This window comes from Coffea eugenioides, chromosome 8 (genome assembly GCF_003713205.1).
Source record: "Coffea eugenioides isolate CCC68of chromosome 8, Ceug_1.0, whole genome shotgun sequence".
Taxonomy (NCBI): domain Eukaryota; kingdom Viridiplantae; phylum Streptophyta; class Magnoliopsida; order Gentianales; family Rubiaceae; genus Coffea; species Coffea eugenioides.
Genome location: NC_040042.1, coordinates 20128031 through 20144361, shown reverse-complemented (window position 1 = coordinate 20144361; position 16331 = coordinate 20128031). Strand labels below are relative to the sequence as shown.

At 42.7% G+C, this 16331-nt stretch overlaps 1 protein-coding gene across 1 annotated transcript; it reads left to right on the top strand.

The window, feature by feature from the left end:
• Positions 1-11850: 11850 nt before the first annotated feature.
• Positions 11851-15816, top strand: LOC113780381. The gene has a single exon (XM_027326186.1). It carries the CDS (start codon positions 11851-11853, stop codon positions 15814-15816), a length of 3966 nt encoding a protein of 1321 aa, XP_027181987.1.
• The last annotated feature ends 515 nt before the right edge of the window (positions 15817-16331 follow it).

Below are 16331 nucleotides of genomic sequence, written 5' to 3'. Positions count from 1 at the left end.
TTCAGCTGGCTTTGGAATTTCTGGATTTGGACTTGGATAGCCTGCTTTATGATGTTTCCGCTAGAATGCGTTCTGTGAATCTGTTTTTCCGGTTCTGGTGTAGTTTCTTGCATTTTTGACCTGGTTACACTCGAAACTGGGTTGAGTGACCTTCTGTAATATTGTAGCCCTATCTCTTAGCTTCGAAACGGTGTATCTTTCACCTTCATCCGACAATCATAGTGCCTTTGGTGCCATTACCGTAAAAGGATGTCAAAAGCTGTTTTTCTGGTTTTGAGCTTAACTTTCATTTCCGAACTTTTCCCTAGCTTGACTTGTACTAGTACTACTTGGAGCTTGCTGAATGGCTATTGGATGAACTTGTTGTTGTGTGTGTACCTTTGGGACTGGCTGAGGAAATAATGAAGCCATGATGGCTGGAAAAGTTAGCAAATTTAGGGGAAGTGCTATCCAAACTTTTAAAGGACTTGATTGCATTGAGTTTACGATCTAAGGCTTGGATTTGAGCAAGGCAATGATATATGATGGATGGTTTCTGAGCCATGGAGGTGAGTGACCTCAAACTATTTCTAAAGTGCTTTATGAACCGTTTCCTGCATTATTTACTCGATTGCATCTCATGCGTGCTTGCATGTGAATTCATGATATGATTTTGGCTTCAATGAGTTCTTGAGGAGTCTTGTGCTGGACACCAACGTCTCCACCTCTGTTCACGTGGAGCAAATGGCTCCGGAGCTCAAAAAGGGGCTCCCTCTTAATGTTAATGTTAAATGATCTATTTGAGCGTTGGGTGTTCAAGTACTATGATTTCACTGGCTCACGAGAGCAAAAGACGTACATTTGATCTCTGAATCATGACATCATCGAAATGCATTATTGTGAAATATATTTGATGACTGCTTTTACTTGTTACTCACTGAGCTTCTAGCTCACCCCAAAAATATTTTATTCCCCTCCACAGGGCTCAAGGCGAAGGAAGGGCTTGTTGTGCTTATTCACGTGAATGGATGGCCTATATTTTGTACAATTTGGATTTGGAATCATTTTATGTATAGTTGGGAATTGTTTCCGCTTCGCTTTTGATATGTAATTATTGGAGAATTTGATGTAATATTTGAGATTTATCTCGTAATTCATTTGAGGATTGTAGTGAACGACTGAGTCCCGGCGAGAGCTGGGCAGGCGACCCGCCGAACCCTCTGGTTCGCCTTAGGGGGAGGTGGGGCCGTCACACAGTTGAGCTGTGAATTTTCAGCTCTTAGTTGCAGCTTTTGTTGAGTTTTGCTACGAAATACCTGATTAATACCTCACTTTATGTTATAAACATGTTATTGTGTGATTTATGGATGAAAGTAAATAAGAAAGGTGCTGCATTTGGTGTTTTTAAACAAGTGAAAGGTTGAAATTTTGGATGACAGTCACCCCTAGACAGGTTTAGTAAAATTGATCATAACTTAGTGTAGAAAAATCGAAATTGAGTGTCGTCAATTGCGTTTGAAATTAGACTCGGAGATCTTTCTAACGATATAAAATTTGGGCTGTGGTTCATTTTATACACACACCAGAAAATCAGCAAAGTTGACTGAAATTCTGCCCTGCACAAGTAAAAAAAACTGGAATGTTGCAGTAGCTTGCAGCTCAATTTGGACCAATTTATGAACTGAATCTCTTTGAGGAGTCTTCTAAGGATTGTTATTGCTTCGAGTCTAGTTTTGAATGGGGCAAGTTGTATGATTTTTTTGACATTTGTAACTCAAGTTATGATTTTTCAAACAAGCGATGCTTGCTGAAAATTTTTCGCGCAGGATATTCTAAGCAGTTTTGGGAAATCTGTTATATCTTGGTGTAGAAAAATCGAATTGAGTCTTGTTTGTTGAATTTGAAACTAGACTCATAGATCTTTTAACCATATAAAATTCATTGTTTGGTTCACTTTCTATAAATACCAGTAAAATTTCAAAGTGGGCTAAAAATCCAAGACTGTCCTATTTTTGCACTTTGTTGAGCAGTGAATTGAGGCTGAGATTTGACTAATTTATGGGCTGAATTTTATGAAGATATCTTCTAGAGAGATGCATGAATCTATTTTCTAATTGTATAAGATTTATGATTTTTGGACTTACGAAACTCAAGTTATGACTCTTCCAAGAGTATTACAAAAACTGAAATTTTTCTTATGAAATGACAAAAAAAGCGTGGAAGGGCCTTGGAAATATTTTCTGGTTTTTAAACCTAACTTTCTCGATTACTTCCACTCCATTTCATACTTGAATCATGGATTTATTATGTATATGAGTTTTCTGTAGACTTGAACAAGAAAACTTGACGTTTTGGATCAAGAACTAGAGGTTTAAATCTTGAAAGTTATTAGCCCTTTTAAATGTATTTTTAGTGGTGAACTCTCATGGTTCACTCAAGCACCAAATTTGATCTCAAGATTTGGAAGTGATAACTTTGCATTTTAAAAGTGAAATGAGGAGTTTTTCTTTAACCTTGTTTGCTGGAAATTTTGAAAGGTTTGGCCGAATCTTGGATAGAAATTTGTCTCATTTTCTCTAGCTTTACAGTGAAATTTTACTCAACATAGTTTGCTAATCAGTTGCCCTCGAATGTGATTTTAAAAGGAGCAACAAATTTGAATTAAAAAGGGGTGAAAAGTGGAGCGTCATGCCAAGAGTTTTGTGGGAAAATTTCACTTGCTTGATGTTCAAAACATGGAGGATTTGTTGGTGTCTTCGCTAAGAAATAAATGGTGATTTTGGGGAAGTTTTGACTTCATAAGTTTTAGTAAACTTGAACACTCATTTATATATCAAAACTTGGGCAAAAGATTAGGAGTTAAGGTGTGATACCCCGACTTTTAGGATATTACGGTTTCTATACTTTATTTTTTGTTTTAAGACATTGTTTTGTTTTAAAGATTAGAAACCCAAAATTCTAATCAAAAGAAAAAAAAAACCTAGTTTACTTGTGACTAACCGGTTTTCTTAAATCTCTTATATTTTAATCGAAACCCTAATTGTAACCAATGGAATTGTAAAATTCCTCACATTTTCTTAAAATTCCTTTTATTTGGCATTTATTCCTTTCTAATAGCTTTACTACTCATTCACACCCTCAGTAATTGCAAGCAACTATAGAATCAAGGGTTTTCCCTGTAGGTTCTTAGTTCGGGTAAATCAGGGCTTTTTGCGTATTTTGACCGTGTGATCACTTGGTGAGATGTGTGCACTAAATTCGGTGATTAAGGTGAGTTTAGATGATATTAAGTGTGTGAATAGAGGTGATAATAATAAGTTATTGAATTATAAGTTAAAACCCTAGTATACGCGATTTAAGGAAAAACGGTTCGGACCGACGGGTGTCGCGCGCTACCGATTGAACACACCACTTGAACACTACTCTATTACCTCAATCTCCTTACTTTTATTTCAACAAAAATCATCCCAAAATACCCTTCAAGGCAGCCGAAATTCTTGACGCCAAGAGAGAGAGAAAAGAAAAAAAATTGTGATAACCTAAGTGTGACAAGTGTTGGCCATTTAAGGCCCTTTGACCAAGCCAACTTTCTTACCTTCTTATCTTCATTTTCGCTCATTTCTTCACCATTTTTTTCTTGTTTGGCCGAGAGCAAGGAGAGGGAGAAAGAGTGAAGAGAGTTTCTATTTCCAACCTCAAATCAAGAGTTGTGAGTGAAATCAAGAAAAACTAAACCGATTTACTTGTAGGTTGAGAGCTTGGGAAGCTTAAGGAACCCAAAATTTCAAGGAGAAGTGGAGGATAACTCTAGCAAGCTTTGTTTTTGAGGTAATATGGCTGACCACTCTTATCTTTTTTCCTTAATCATGTTGGAGTTGCTTAGTAGCTTGTATTTGTGGTTGTAATGCTTATATCAAGTGATTTTGGATGGTTGGGGTGATGAATTTGAGTTAGGATTTGAATGATTCACTTATCATACTTGTTGTATGGGTGGTATATGATGTATATAAGTTGGTATAAGAGGTGGTAGTGATGGTTTCAAGCTAAAAATGAGATTTATACCTTGATTGTAGCAAATTTCCAGAATTGAAGTTAAGGTATACCCTGTTCTGCCCGGTTCTGGTTGACCATGATGGAGGCCAAATTAGGCTTAGGACAAAACATAAAAGTTGTATGGAATGATGTTTTATAACTTCCTGTAAAATGTCAACTCAATCCGAGCACTGTAGCATGTGAAAAGATAAAAATACCCCTGCCTGCCATAGATAGAACTTGAGGGACAGTTTTGACATTTCACCAATCTGACCGCATCTGTTCACCCTGATGCGAACTGACTTAGCATTTGGCCAAAACATAGAAGTTGTAGTGCTATGTCTTATCTTTCCAACGCCCCTGAAAACGCCTCAATTGGACTTCGGTAGCCTGAGTTATTGTCATTTAACCATAGTCCGGTTAGCTAACTTGTTTGTGAGATTCTGGTTTTGTACATTGAAATTTTGACCTAGCTACACTACGAACTGGACTGAGTGGTCTTCATCAAAGTTGTAGCCCTTTATCTTATCTTCGAAATGGTATAAATTGTATCCCAATCCGATAAGCATAGCCTCGGTTGTGTCCTTTGTGTAAAACAACATCAAATCTGTCTTTTGTTTCTTGACTCAAACTTCATTTCCGCACATGTTCCTAGCTTGATTTTGTACTTGTATGACTTTGAGCCTATTGAATGGCTATTGAACTGAGATTATTTTGTGTGTGACTTTGGTACTGATTGAGGAAACGGATGAAGCCATAAATGGCTCGAAAATAGGTAAATACAAAGGGCGTGCTGCCTAAATTTACGCTCGAGGGCTAGGTAGATATACTTGCGACACGAGTAAGGCTTGAGAGCGAATACCACTTGAACCATCTAGGATATTTGCATCTTCTTTTATCGAGATATATAAGTTAGAACTTGGCCGACCTTGTACCCTTGGGAAAATGAAATTTACGACTCATAGAAATACGTTTTCTCCATTTCTTCGGCTCAAATGGTATTTCAAGTGTAATTGTTTCAAAGTTTCAAAGGTTTAAGAGAGAGCATGAATTTTTTGAAATTTGATAAGTATCGTGAATACTACTTAAGCGAATTGCATTTACTTGATTTTCTTGAAGCAAAACTCCTATGTTTCGAACTCTAGAGAGTTTTACATTTACAAATGATATTTTATCGCAGATTTGGACTCCAACCAAGGAGTTGGATCTGAACGTGACTTTTGAGAGGCATTAGACCTTTGGTGAGTGCTTCCAAATACCTGATTAAACTGGACACTTGTCTTCAATACTTGACCAATGTGATTTAATGATAGGTCATTTGTTTGATCGGGCAAGAGTATACTTTATCGCACTTGCCCTAATATGAGATATACTGTTTATTGTTGCCATGAATTTGAGATATTGATGTATATGGTGCGCACTTCCTGAAATTCCAGAAACCCTGTGGCGAGTTACTCGAGTCGAGCCGGCACGGGTTTGGTCGATTGGATAACGAACCCTAGGTCTTTTGTTTTGTCGAGTGGAGTGATATCTCCTCGACTAATCGGTATACTCGAGTATTACCACCAGTGTTTATTGAGGATTTTGGGCCCAGCAGGGGGTTTGGATGGTGGACGGAGTGTAGTTTAAGTGCTGCTCTACTGGATTGGTTACTTACTTGAAAGTTGACGGAGTGTCAACTATTACTTGATCAAGCTCTGGTGATGCAATGGAAAGTTGGCTCCTGAGAGCCATCCGTATCCTTATACCTTGGAATGATTAGTACTTATCGTGTTATTGTTTCATTTTAAAAGAAAAAACTTTACACTTGCTCATTTTGAGATTTGCTACTTGAAGTGTTATTGCCCACTTTTATGAACTTTTCATGCTCATTACTTTGCTATATTGACACTTGTATTTGTAAACAATGGTTGATTTGCTATTTGGAACCTCACTGGGCTTTTAGCTCATTCCACGTCATTTGTTTTCCTTACAGGGGGTACGAGCGAGGCGTGAGACGTGTACAGACTAGCGTAGTCTAGTTGTTTTGACTTTTGAATTTGTACTCACGCTAGTACCCGACTAAGGTTGATTGTACTCGAATTGTAATCACTTTGAAGTATTTTGGTGTGTAGAAGCTTTGTATCTGGATTTGAGCATCCATGTATATATTAAGTTGAGGTGGATGTGTTATTTATTTTCTATGAATGTACGTTATTTTTCTTGAGTTATGAGTGAGTGAGTCCTGGCGAGAGTTGGGCAGGCGGTCCGCCGAACCCTTTGGTTCGCCTTAGGGGAAGGTGGGGCCGTCACAGATGGTATCAGAGCTCCTATCGAGCTCGTGCCGGGAGAGGGTTCTCGGACTGTGGGGATTGGCTTGATAAGTGTGAAATAAATGTCTATTGTTGGGGACTTTAGATATGTATGTTGGGTAGGAATCTCAAAAGTGGTTGATTTCCTCTTGAGCCTAGCTAACTCGTGTGGGAAATGATCATATTTTCGGATTCCTGTACCCGAGTACCAAAGAGTGATACCTTTATGATAAGTTGGTATCCTGAGTAATATGAGGATAAGTTTGGATGGCGAAAACCAAGGCAAGGGGGATGCGAATAGTCTGGACTTGGGATAAATTGAAGATATTAGTGAGCTTGGGGACCCTTACTATTCACGCGTATATACTTGGTTGTACCTCGTCAAATTTTGATTAAGTATAGTGCCTGAGCAATACCTATGGTTACTGTCCCGTAGGATGTGTGAATTACTATGATATACACAAAGAAAGTGTGTTATTTTCAATGTGTTTTATTAATTTTCGTTTTATGATTTGAAAATGCTTTTATTGAACCTTATAGCTATTTTAAGCTTTTTTACGAATAAATATATGAATTTACGAATAAATGAATGAATTTCGAGGACGAAATTCTTTTAAGGAGAGGAGATTGTGATACCCCGACTTGTAGGATATTATGGTTTCTATATTTTATTTTTTGTTTTAAGACATTGTTTTCTTTTAAAGATTAGAAACCCTAAATTCTAATCAAAAGAAAAAAAAAACCCTAGTTTACTTGTGACTAATCGGTTTTCTTAAATCTCTTATATTTTAATCGAAACCCTAATTGTAACCAATGGAATTGTAAAATTCCTCACATTTTCTTAAAATTCCTTTTATTTGGCATTTATTCCTTTCTAATAGCTTTACTACTCATTCACACCCTTAGTAATTGCAAGCAACCATAGAATCAAGGGTTTTCCCTGTAGGTTCTTAGTTCGGGTAAATCAGGGCTTTTTGCGTATTTTGATCGTGTGATCACTGTGACGACCCCACCTCCCCCCAAGGCGAACCAAAGGGTTCGGCGGACCGCCTGCCCAGCTCTCGCCAGGACTCACTCACTCGTAACACGTGCATACATCCATGGACCATAAATAGCGTCGCAATTCAAGCTTAGAATTTACATTGATAAAAATCAAGGTACAAAGCCTCAGGGCTCAGTTGACTTCAACCACTATCTTCTTCAAGGCGACATTCCCATAACAACCATAACAACTGGAGTTTTTCTTAGGTCTAGGGTTAGTTGCATGGAGGGGCCGCAGTGGCCGCCGCCGGCCACTGGGGGGTCCTCTGGCGGAGCGGCATTGACCAAGTCGTTTGTCGATGCGCTCTCGGGTTCATGTCGGAAGGAGGGGGCTGCAATTCCAGATCTGGGGTGTTGTTCGACTCATCGTGGAGAGCCTGGACTGAGGTTATCCCAGCACGAGTTGAACTTGCTGTCGTTGTAACGACCCCATTTTCCCCAAAGGCGAACCAGAGGGGTCAACGGGCCGTCTGCCCAACTCTCGCCGGGACTCAGTCAATCACTACAGTCCTCAAGCAAATACAAGATAAAATCTCAAATATCAATCAAGTATTCCAACATTTACACATCAAAACGAAGCGTCCACGCTTCCACTGCGCCACTCTGATCCATGAACCCAATGATTATACAAGAGGAAGTCCAAATCTAGACTATTACACATCCAAGCAATACCAAACGTTCAATACAATCAAAAGGAAATCCAAATTCAAACCGTACACGGTATAATCCATCCATTCCAATTTCAAATAGTCACCCTAACCCAACAATTACACAAACGAATCCAAATCTAAACTATACAAGTTACATGCCATCCGGCACACAAATAATGAAATACAAGCGCTTCCTTTGCCTCGATTCCTGTGGGGAGAAGAAAACATTTGGGGGTGAGCTAGAAGCTCAGCGAGTGAACAGTAAAATCAATAATCAAATAAACTTTACAGTAGTGCATGTAAATGATGTCATGATTCAGTGATCAAAGATGCGTATATTGCTCTTTGGAGCCAGTGAAATCCTTGTACTTAAATATCCAACGTTCCCTTAAATCAAGTAACAGGTAAACAGAAATAAAGAGCCATCGTGCTCCAAAAGATGCATAAACAGTAGTGGAGACGTTGGTTCTAAGCACAAGATTTTCCCAAGATCTCATCGGAGCCAAAATGCGATGGCACACACACATACACAATGAGGTGCAATCGTGTAATCAATGCAAGATTGAGTTCAAAAGTAACTTTCAAAGAAATAGTTAAGGTTCACTCACCAACCACGGCACACGAACCTTTTCCAGCATACATCATGACCTTGCTCAAGTTAGCATCCTAGATTACAAATATCAAGTCAAATAAGAGGAATTCTAAACTTAACGAGTTCCTGCCACCTTTTGGCATTTTAATCATAAGTAAAGCTACACTTATCCGATCGAAACAAATCTTATGGCGTTACGAAACTAAGACATATGCCAACATTTCTTATGAATACTTCCAAAGTCAAAACGTACAATTTCAGGGTCAAATATCGAAATCTAGGAGAAAGAATGAAAACTGTCATAAAACAGGGGTTACGGGGCAGTCATGGGTATTTCGGTCAATTCACAAGCCACAGTACTCCAATCAATCTGAAATTTTGCAGGCAAGTAGTCAACTCATATATCTACAAGTTTCATGTTTTAAGCAAAAGTTGATTCGGTCTACAGGACAGAGAAAATGACAGTCCAAGTTCAGTCCAGAAACAGGGAAAAACTGAAATTACCCTTCTTGACCCAACCGTTGCATATAACCATCACGAATCACAATTAAGGACTAGAATCCCCACTTAACATGAGACTAGCCTATACAAATCATGTACAAGCCAAAACAAGAATGAATTAATATAGAACTTAATCCTCCCAATTGCCAACTCACAAGAATTTCCATAAAATGAATCAAGATCAATTCAAAGTCAAAACAAACACATACTCTCAAAAATTGGGCGGCATAACCCCTAGATTTTACACATTTCCAACCTACCATTCAAATACCAATTTTCATAACAATTAACCATAGTCACCCATGTGGTTCATACACAATACCATACATTCAATTAAGCCATAACTTCCTTCAATCAAAGCCAATCAAAAGCTTATAAGTCATCCTTGGAAAAATCCCCAATTTGAAACCCTAGAAACCGGAAATCACACTACAAGCATAAATTTTCTGCAATCGATCACAATTAACGCATAAGAGCTGCATTTAACACCAATTCAAACCATCAATCCAACATTAATCATGCCTATTATATAAAATCAGAAAATGCTCAATAAATTAGAAATTCACCATAATTTCCTTAAACCCACAAAATACTCCACAAAATGATACACATGGCCACCACAAATCATTAATTAACCAATATTAGAACCAAAGGAAACTTGCATATCCAATCTTACCTCAAATTCAAGAGAACTATCAACTTATAGCTTCCCCTTGAAAACCAATCCATCAAAAGCTTTGAACCACCATAGTGAGCCCTTGTGTGAAATATTTTCCAAAACCATCGGTGAAATCACAAGATTTTGGTAGAAATTGCAACTAGAAAATTGAAGAGGTTTTTCCTCTCAAAGCTCACGGAAGAACCAGGGAAGAAAAATGAGATATTTTGGTTGTAAAAGTGGAATAAAAAGGGAGCAAACAGCCGGTCAAAGCTTCTGACCGGCTGTGCCACGTCAGAATCCGGCCGGAATCTGGCCGGATTTCCGGCCGGATTCTTGGCCGGATTCAAGGCAGTGGCTGATCAAAAATTTTTTTTCAAAACGGCTGGGCAATCCGGCCAGAAACTGGCCGGATTTCCGGCCGGATTTGGTCCCCTTCACATTTCCAAAATTTTTTCTTCTTTTCCAAGTTTAAAAGCTGCGCTCCTCCGCTCGTCCAACAAAAGATCCATAAAATGAAAACCCTAATTTTCGGGGCGTCACAGTCGTCTCCTTTTCAGAATGCATTGGTGGGTCGGTTTCCTTTTCGTCGGCCGCCAATGGAGATCATTAGGGGTTTTTTTGTGTCGCTTGGGCTCAAGGGGGATTGTGAGGTTGGTCTGTTGGATTTGAATCACGTTCTGATCAGGCCGTCGTTAGAGGAGGATTTCACGCGGCTTTTTGTGCGTCGTTCCTGGTTTGTGAAGGGCGCGCAGATGCTGATATCCAAATGGACACTGGATTTCAAGGCGAATCAGGACGCTACGTTGGCTCCTGTGTGGGTGTCCATGCCGTGTCTTCCACTGCCTTTATTTAATGCGGTGTATATTGCTAAACTGGCTGGGTTGCTGGGAAGATGCCTGAAGATTGATTCGGCGACTTTGTCCCTTAGGCGGCCTTCGGTGGCGAGGGTTTTGATTGAGATGGATGTTTCGAAAAGGCCCCCCCATCGGGTTTGGATTGGGGAGGAGCAGGAGGGGTTCTGGCAGGAGGTGGTGTATGAGAGTTGGCCAAAGTTTTGTGGTTTTTGTCATCGTTTTGGGCATGAAGATGGTGAATGTTTTAGGAAGCACCCCGCGCTTAAATTGGACAAAAAGGAAGTTAGGTCAGAAGGGAAAGCCACAGCAGTTTACCGGCCTAAGGGAACAATGGATCAGCATGGTCCTGGTGGAAATTTTCTGCTACGTGGGGAGTGTCATCAAAGCCCTGGGGGGAGTGTCGATCCTGGACAAGGCAGTGGAGGGAAATGTGTGGATGATATGGTTCCTGGGGTTTCTTTAGATTTGGGGCCGGTGGAGGTGGAGAAGGAGATGGAGCGGGAGGGAAGGGCCACAGCAGTGGATACGGGCATTGAGGCTCCAGGGTCTTCGGCTCTGGTGGCGGAGTCTGTGGTCCAGTTGGAAGGGGATGAAGGGAGAGGTGATGCGACGAATGATGGTTTGAACATAGTTTCGGTAAGAGAGGCAGATTGCCCTGTGTCTCCGGCCAGGGAGGAGGACCATGGCTGGAGGAGAGGGGAGAGTGGGCAGATTGGAGGGATGGAGGAGACGTCTCCCAACTCCTTTGGGATTCTTCAGTCACTTTCAAATATGGAGATTCAGGATTTTGAGCGTATTCCATCCAGGTCGGTGGGCTGTGCACGGGTTGCCGGACACAGACATAGACGTCAACTCTCGGCGGGAGATACTCCGGGGGAGACAGTGCCATGGGAGCAGCTAAGGCAATTCCAAAAACTGTTGCATCACCGGCTTCCTGACGCTCTGAGTGGGGGGCTGGGGAGTGGGGTGGAGCAGGTGGAAGGTTTGGAGCAGCAACACGCTTTGCAGTTTGGCCCTAGTGGAACTCGGCAGAAGGGAGGTAGGCCGGCTAAAGCTAGTTTGAAACAGGTTCCTCATCAAACACAAACTCATTACTCATTGCGGTCTAATGTTAAATCCCATTAAGTTTGTTGTGTGGAATATTCGAGGGGCTTCACGTAGGGATTCACTTAGATATTTACATAACATGTGTAAATCTCATAAGGTTCGGCTATTAGTCCTGCTGGAACCATTGTCGGATCCGCCACAGATGGAGGTGGTACGTCGATCACTGGGATTTGATAAGGTTTGGGGTGCACTAAATAACAAGGTCTGGGTTTTCTGGTTTAATGAGATGGCAGTGAGCTTCAGGGAACTGGCCGAACAACTTCTTCATATGCACATTGTTTTCTCTTCGGGCTGTTCGGTTCATTTTTCGGCAATTTATGCCCGATGTTCCAGGGTGGGGCGCCGCGAGTTGTGGGCAGCAATGGAAGGTTTGTCGGGTGATGTATGTGGCCCATGGTTATTGGCAGGGGATTTTAATGTTATTTCCAGTTTGGAAGAGCGAGTGGGGGGGTCCCCGGCGAATCAAAGAAATATGGAGGAATTTAATGAGTCGATTGGAATTTGTGGGTTAGCGGAGGTGCCTTTCGATGGTGCTGCTTTTACATGGACGAATGGGAGGGTGTGGCAACGATTGGATAGGGCATTGATGAATCGGGAGTGGGCTGACGGGTATGATCTATCGCATGTCTCACATTTGGCCAGGGGCCGTTCGGATCACGCTCCTTTGCTGATATGCTGTCGGAATGGAAGTCCTCCCAAACGCTCATTTAAGTTCCTGAATGTTTGGCGGGGCCAGCCTGGGTTTAAGGAGGTGGTCAAGCGATGTTGGGAGAAGTCGGTGGAGGGAGAGGGGATGCCGAAGTTCTATAATAAATTGAGAGAGGTGAAGGGTGGTCTACAGGTCTGGAATGCCCAGGTTTTTGGAAATATCTTCAACAATGTAAAGCAAGCTGAGGCCATGATGAAACAGCGAGAAGAGGATTTTGACACAGGCCAAGATCCTGCGTCCAGGGCTTCACTGGAGGAGGCCAAGGCGGTTTATGCACGGGCCTTGGCTGTGGAATGTGAGTATTGGAGACAGAAGGCGGGTATCAAATGGTTACAGGTGGGGGATGCTAATACGGCATATTTCCACTCGCGTTATAGGCAGCGACGGAATTGCAATTTTGTGGCTCGCATTAAGGATGCGACAGGAGCATGGTTGGAGGATGAACAAGACATTCGGAGGTCAGCAGTGGAGTTCGTGTCCTCCTTGTTTACTTCTGAGCAGAATGGGGGGCAACCTCCAACGATTCCCTTCACGCTACCACAGCTTTCGGAAGAGGATAATGGGATGCTTTCTGCGCTCCCTGAGCTGGCAGAATTGCGAGAGGTGGTTTTTGGTTTGGAGGCTGATAGTGCACCGGGGCCTGATGGATTTGGAGCAGGTTTTTACCAGGATTGCTGGGAGTGTATTAAGATGGATTTGCTAGAGGCGCTGAAGGCATTTTTCCAAGGTATGGGGTTACCTAGGAGTTTTACTAGCACATCTATTGTTCTCTTGCCTAAGATCGCAGGTGCCATGTGCTGGAAGGATTTCCGGCCAATTAGTCTTTGCAACACTTGCTCCAAAATTATTTCAAAATTGGTTGCTCGTCGGTTGGGGAGAGTACTCCCGACATTAGTTTCACCGTGGCAAACGGGCTTTGTTTCGGGACGGGGGATAACGGATAACATTCTACTCACCCAGGAGTTGGTGATGGATTTAGATAGGCGATTGCGTCATCCGAACATCATGCTAAAATTGGATATGGAGAAGGCTTATGACAGGGTCGAGTGGCCATTTCTGTTGTTTATGCTGAGGCAATTTGGCTTTCAGGAACGGGTGGTAGATATTTTCTATAGGTTGGTGTCCAATAATTGGTTTTCGGTCTTGGTTAATGGTGAGCCTGCTGGTTTTTTCAAGTCGTCCCGGGGTGTTCGGCAGGGGGACCCGGTGTCGCCTGGGCTGTTCGTGTTAGTGACCGAATTTTTGGGTCGTGGCCTGCACCATTTGTTGGACTGTCGGCCGGGAAGGTTCTTTGTCTCGGCCGGGACTCAGGTTCCTTATCTGGCTTTCGCGGATGACATGCTTGTTTTTACCCGATGTTCCGAAGAATGTCTGAGTGCAGTCAAGGTTTTTCTAGAGGGGTACCAACAGGTATCAGGCCAACGGGTGAATGTCAATAAGAGTGCCTTTTTCTTGGCGGTGGGAGCCACTATGGGGCAGGAGCAGATGGTAGCGAGGGTCCTGGGCTTTCATAGGGCTTGTTTCCCTTTTACGTATTTGGGTGCCCCTATTTATAAAGGGCGCCGGCTAAGTTCGCTGTTTGATGGTCTTGTGGCTAAAATGAGGGACCTTCTTGGGCACTGGAGTACTAAGATGCTATCTTTTGGGGGTAAGCGGGTTTTAGCTCGGCATGTTCTTTCTTCGCTGCCGATGTATTTGCTTCAGGTGTTGAGCCCTCCTAAGGCGGTGATCACACGTTTGGGCATCATTTGTAACTCCTTTTTGTGGGATTGTAGAGGGGAGAAGCGTCTCCATTGGGCCGCATGGGAAAAGCTGTGTTTCCCTACTGATGAAGGGGGTCTGGGTTTTAGGTCGTTTAAGGACATGGCTCGGGCTTTTGCAGCTAAGCTATGGTGGCGTTTTCGAAGTGGAGACTCCATTTGGGCGGAATTCATGCATGCAAAATACAGTAATGGATGTCATCCTTTGGCGGCCTCGTCTGTCCGGCCTTCCCATACTTGGAGACGTCTTGAGGCGATTAGGAGTTTGGTGGAGCCCAACATTAGGTGGTGTGTAGGGGAAGGTCTGGTGGATTTTTGGAAGGATAGATGGGCTTTGAATGAGCCTTTGGAAGATGTGGTGGATGGAGCAGAGCAGCCGCATTTTCTGGTTTCGGAGTTTTTGACGAATGAGGGCTGGGATGAGGTTCGTCTTGGCCAATGGCTTCCGGATTCGGTTATCAGTGTAATCAAGGACGTTCCATTTGATGTTTCTCAGAAGGATAGATTGGTTTGGTTGCCTTCTACATCGGGGTTGTTTACGGTGAAATCGGCTTGGGAGGTGCTACGGCAATGGAGGTGTCCTTCCTTGGTCGACTCACTCCTTTGGCAGCCAGCTTTGCCGGCCAAGATGTCGTTCTTAGCGTGGCGTTTGGTGCGGAGTTTTATCCCTTTGGATGTGGTGTTGAGGTCACGGGGACTGGTGGTTCCTTCCAGGTGTGGGTGTTGCTTTGCGGAGGAGGAGGCTCTCTTGCATGTGTTTGTTTCAGGGCCGATTGCATCGGAGGTATGGAAGAGAATGTCTAGCCGGTTTGGGTTTCAGTTGAGCAACTGCACAAGCATGGCCGCGGTGTTTATCGCATGGTTTCTGACGTCTGAGGCTTTGTTGAAAACCCATATTAGGGTGCTCATTCCAATTGTGGTGTGCTGGCTTCTCTGGCTGGCAAGAAACCAGGAGCGTTTTCAAGGAGGGCGTTGGGAGGTCAACAGGATTATTCGCGAGGTGGATAGTTTTATGGAACAGTTGGGGAGGGCAAATAAGCTTTGTCGGTCCCAGTTCTCAGGTGATGCCGATTGTGAGTTGCTTCGGTGGGTCAGAGGGTCTCCGAGGCGACATTCCCCATGTGCGATTGCCTGGGAAAGGCCGCCCTTTGGGGAGTTTAAGTTTAATTCGGACGCCAGTGTGCTTCAAGGGAGGGCCACGGGGGGTGGGTTGCTGCGTGACTATCAGGGGAAGTTGGTTTTTGCCTTCTATAAGGAGTTCGGGGATCAGGGGGTGTTAGAGGCAGAGTGTATGGCATTACTCTGTGGGTTGCAGTTGTGTCTACAACGGGGAGTGTATCCTTCATTGATTGAGGTTGATTCCAAGGCCTTGGTGCAGTTGGTTGTCTCTGGGGCGATTGCGAAGTGGCCTCTTTGTAACAGTTTAAGGAAGGTGAGAGGTCTGCTGGAGGTTTTTTCGGCTGCCATTTCATATGTATATCGGGAGGCCAACGTACCCGCAGATAGGCTTGCAGCGGTTGGGTTAAGTGGCTCTCAGGTTTATGAGCAGGGACGCCAGTTGCCGGCGGTTGTTCGGTCTGCCATTTTACTGGATTCACGGGGAGTGCCAGGGGTAAGGTGGTTAGCGGAGGATGGCTAGGTTGCAGTCTTCAAGTTTTCGGGAAGGTGGCTCAAAAAGTGATAAAAGAGGTGATTTTTCAAGAGTTTTCCAATTCAAGATGGAGTCTATGTGGATTATTGGCGGAAGATTAGGAAATTACCATTTTTCTTAGATATTTTATTTAGAAAACAATGGGCATTATTCTTGGAGTTTAAAAAAAAAAGAAAAAAAAAAAGACAGTTATTTTCACTAATTTGAATGCAGAAAAGAAAATTAAAATTTCAAAAAAAAAAAAAAGGTACAAAGCCTCAATATACTCAAACTGGTTCAGGGCGTATACAATCCAAATACAAAACATTCTATTCGAGGAATAGCGCGAGTACAAGTCAAAAGTCAAAAGTCAAAAACAACTAGACTACGCTAGTCTTTACACCTCTCACGCCTCGCTCGTACCCCCTGTAAGGAAAACAAATAGCGTGGTATGGGCTAAAAGCCCAGTGAGGTTCCAAATCACAAATTGACCATATTAAAAGTACACGTATCAACGTAGCAAA

Bases quoted from the DNA above. Each gene is read 5' to 3' on its own strand.
- LOC113780381 (XM_027326186.1), top strand. From the start codon at position 11,851: ATGGAGGTGGTACGTCGATCACTGGGATTTGATAAGGTTTGGGGTGCA.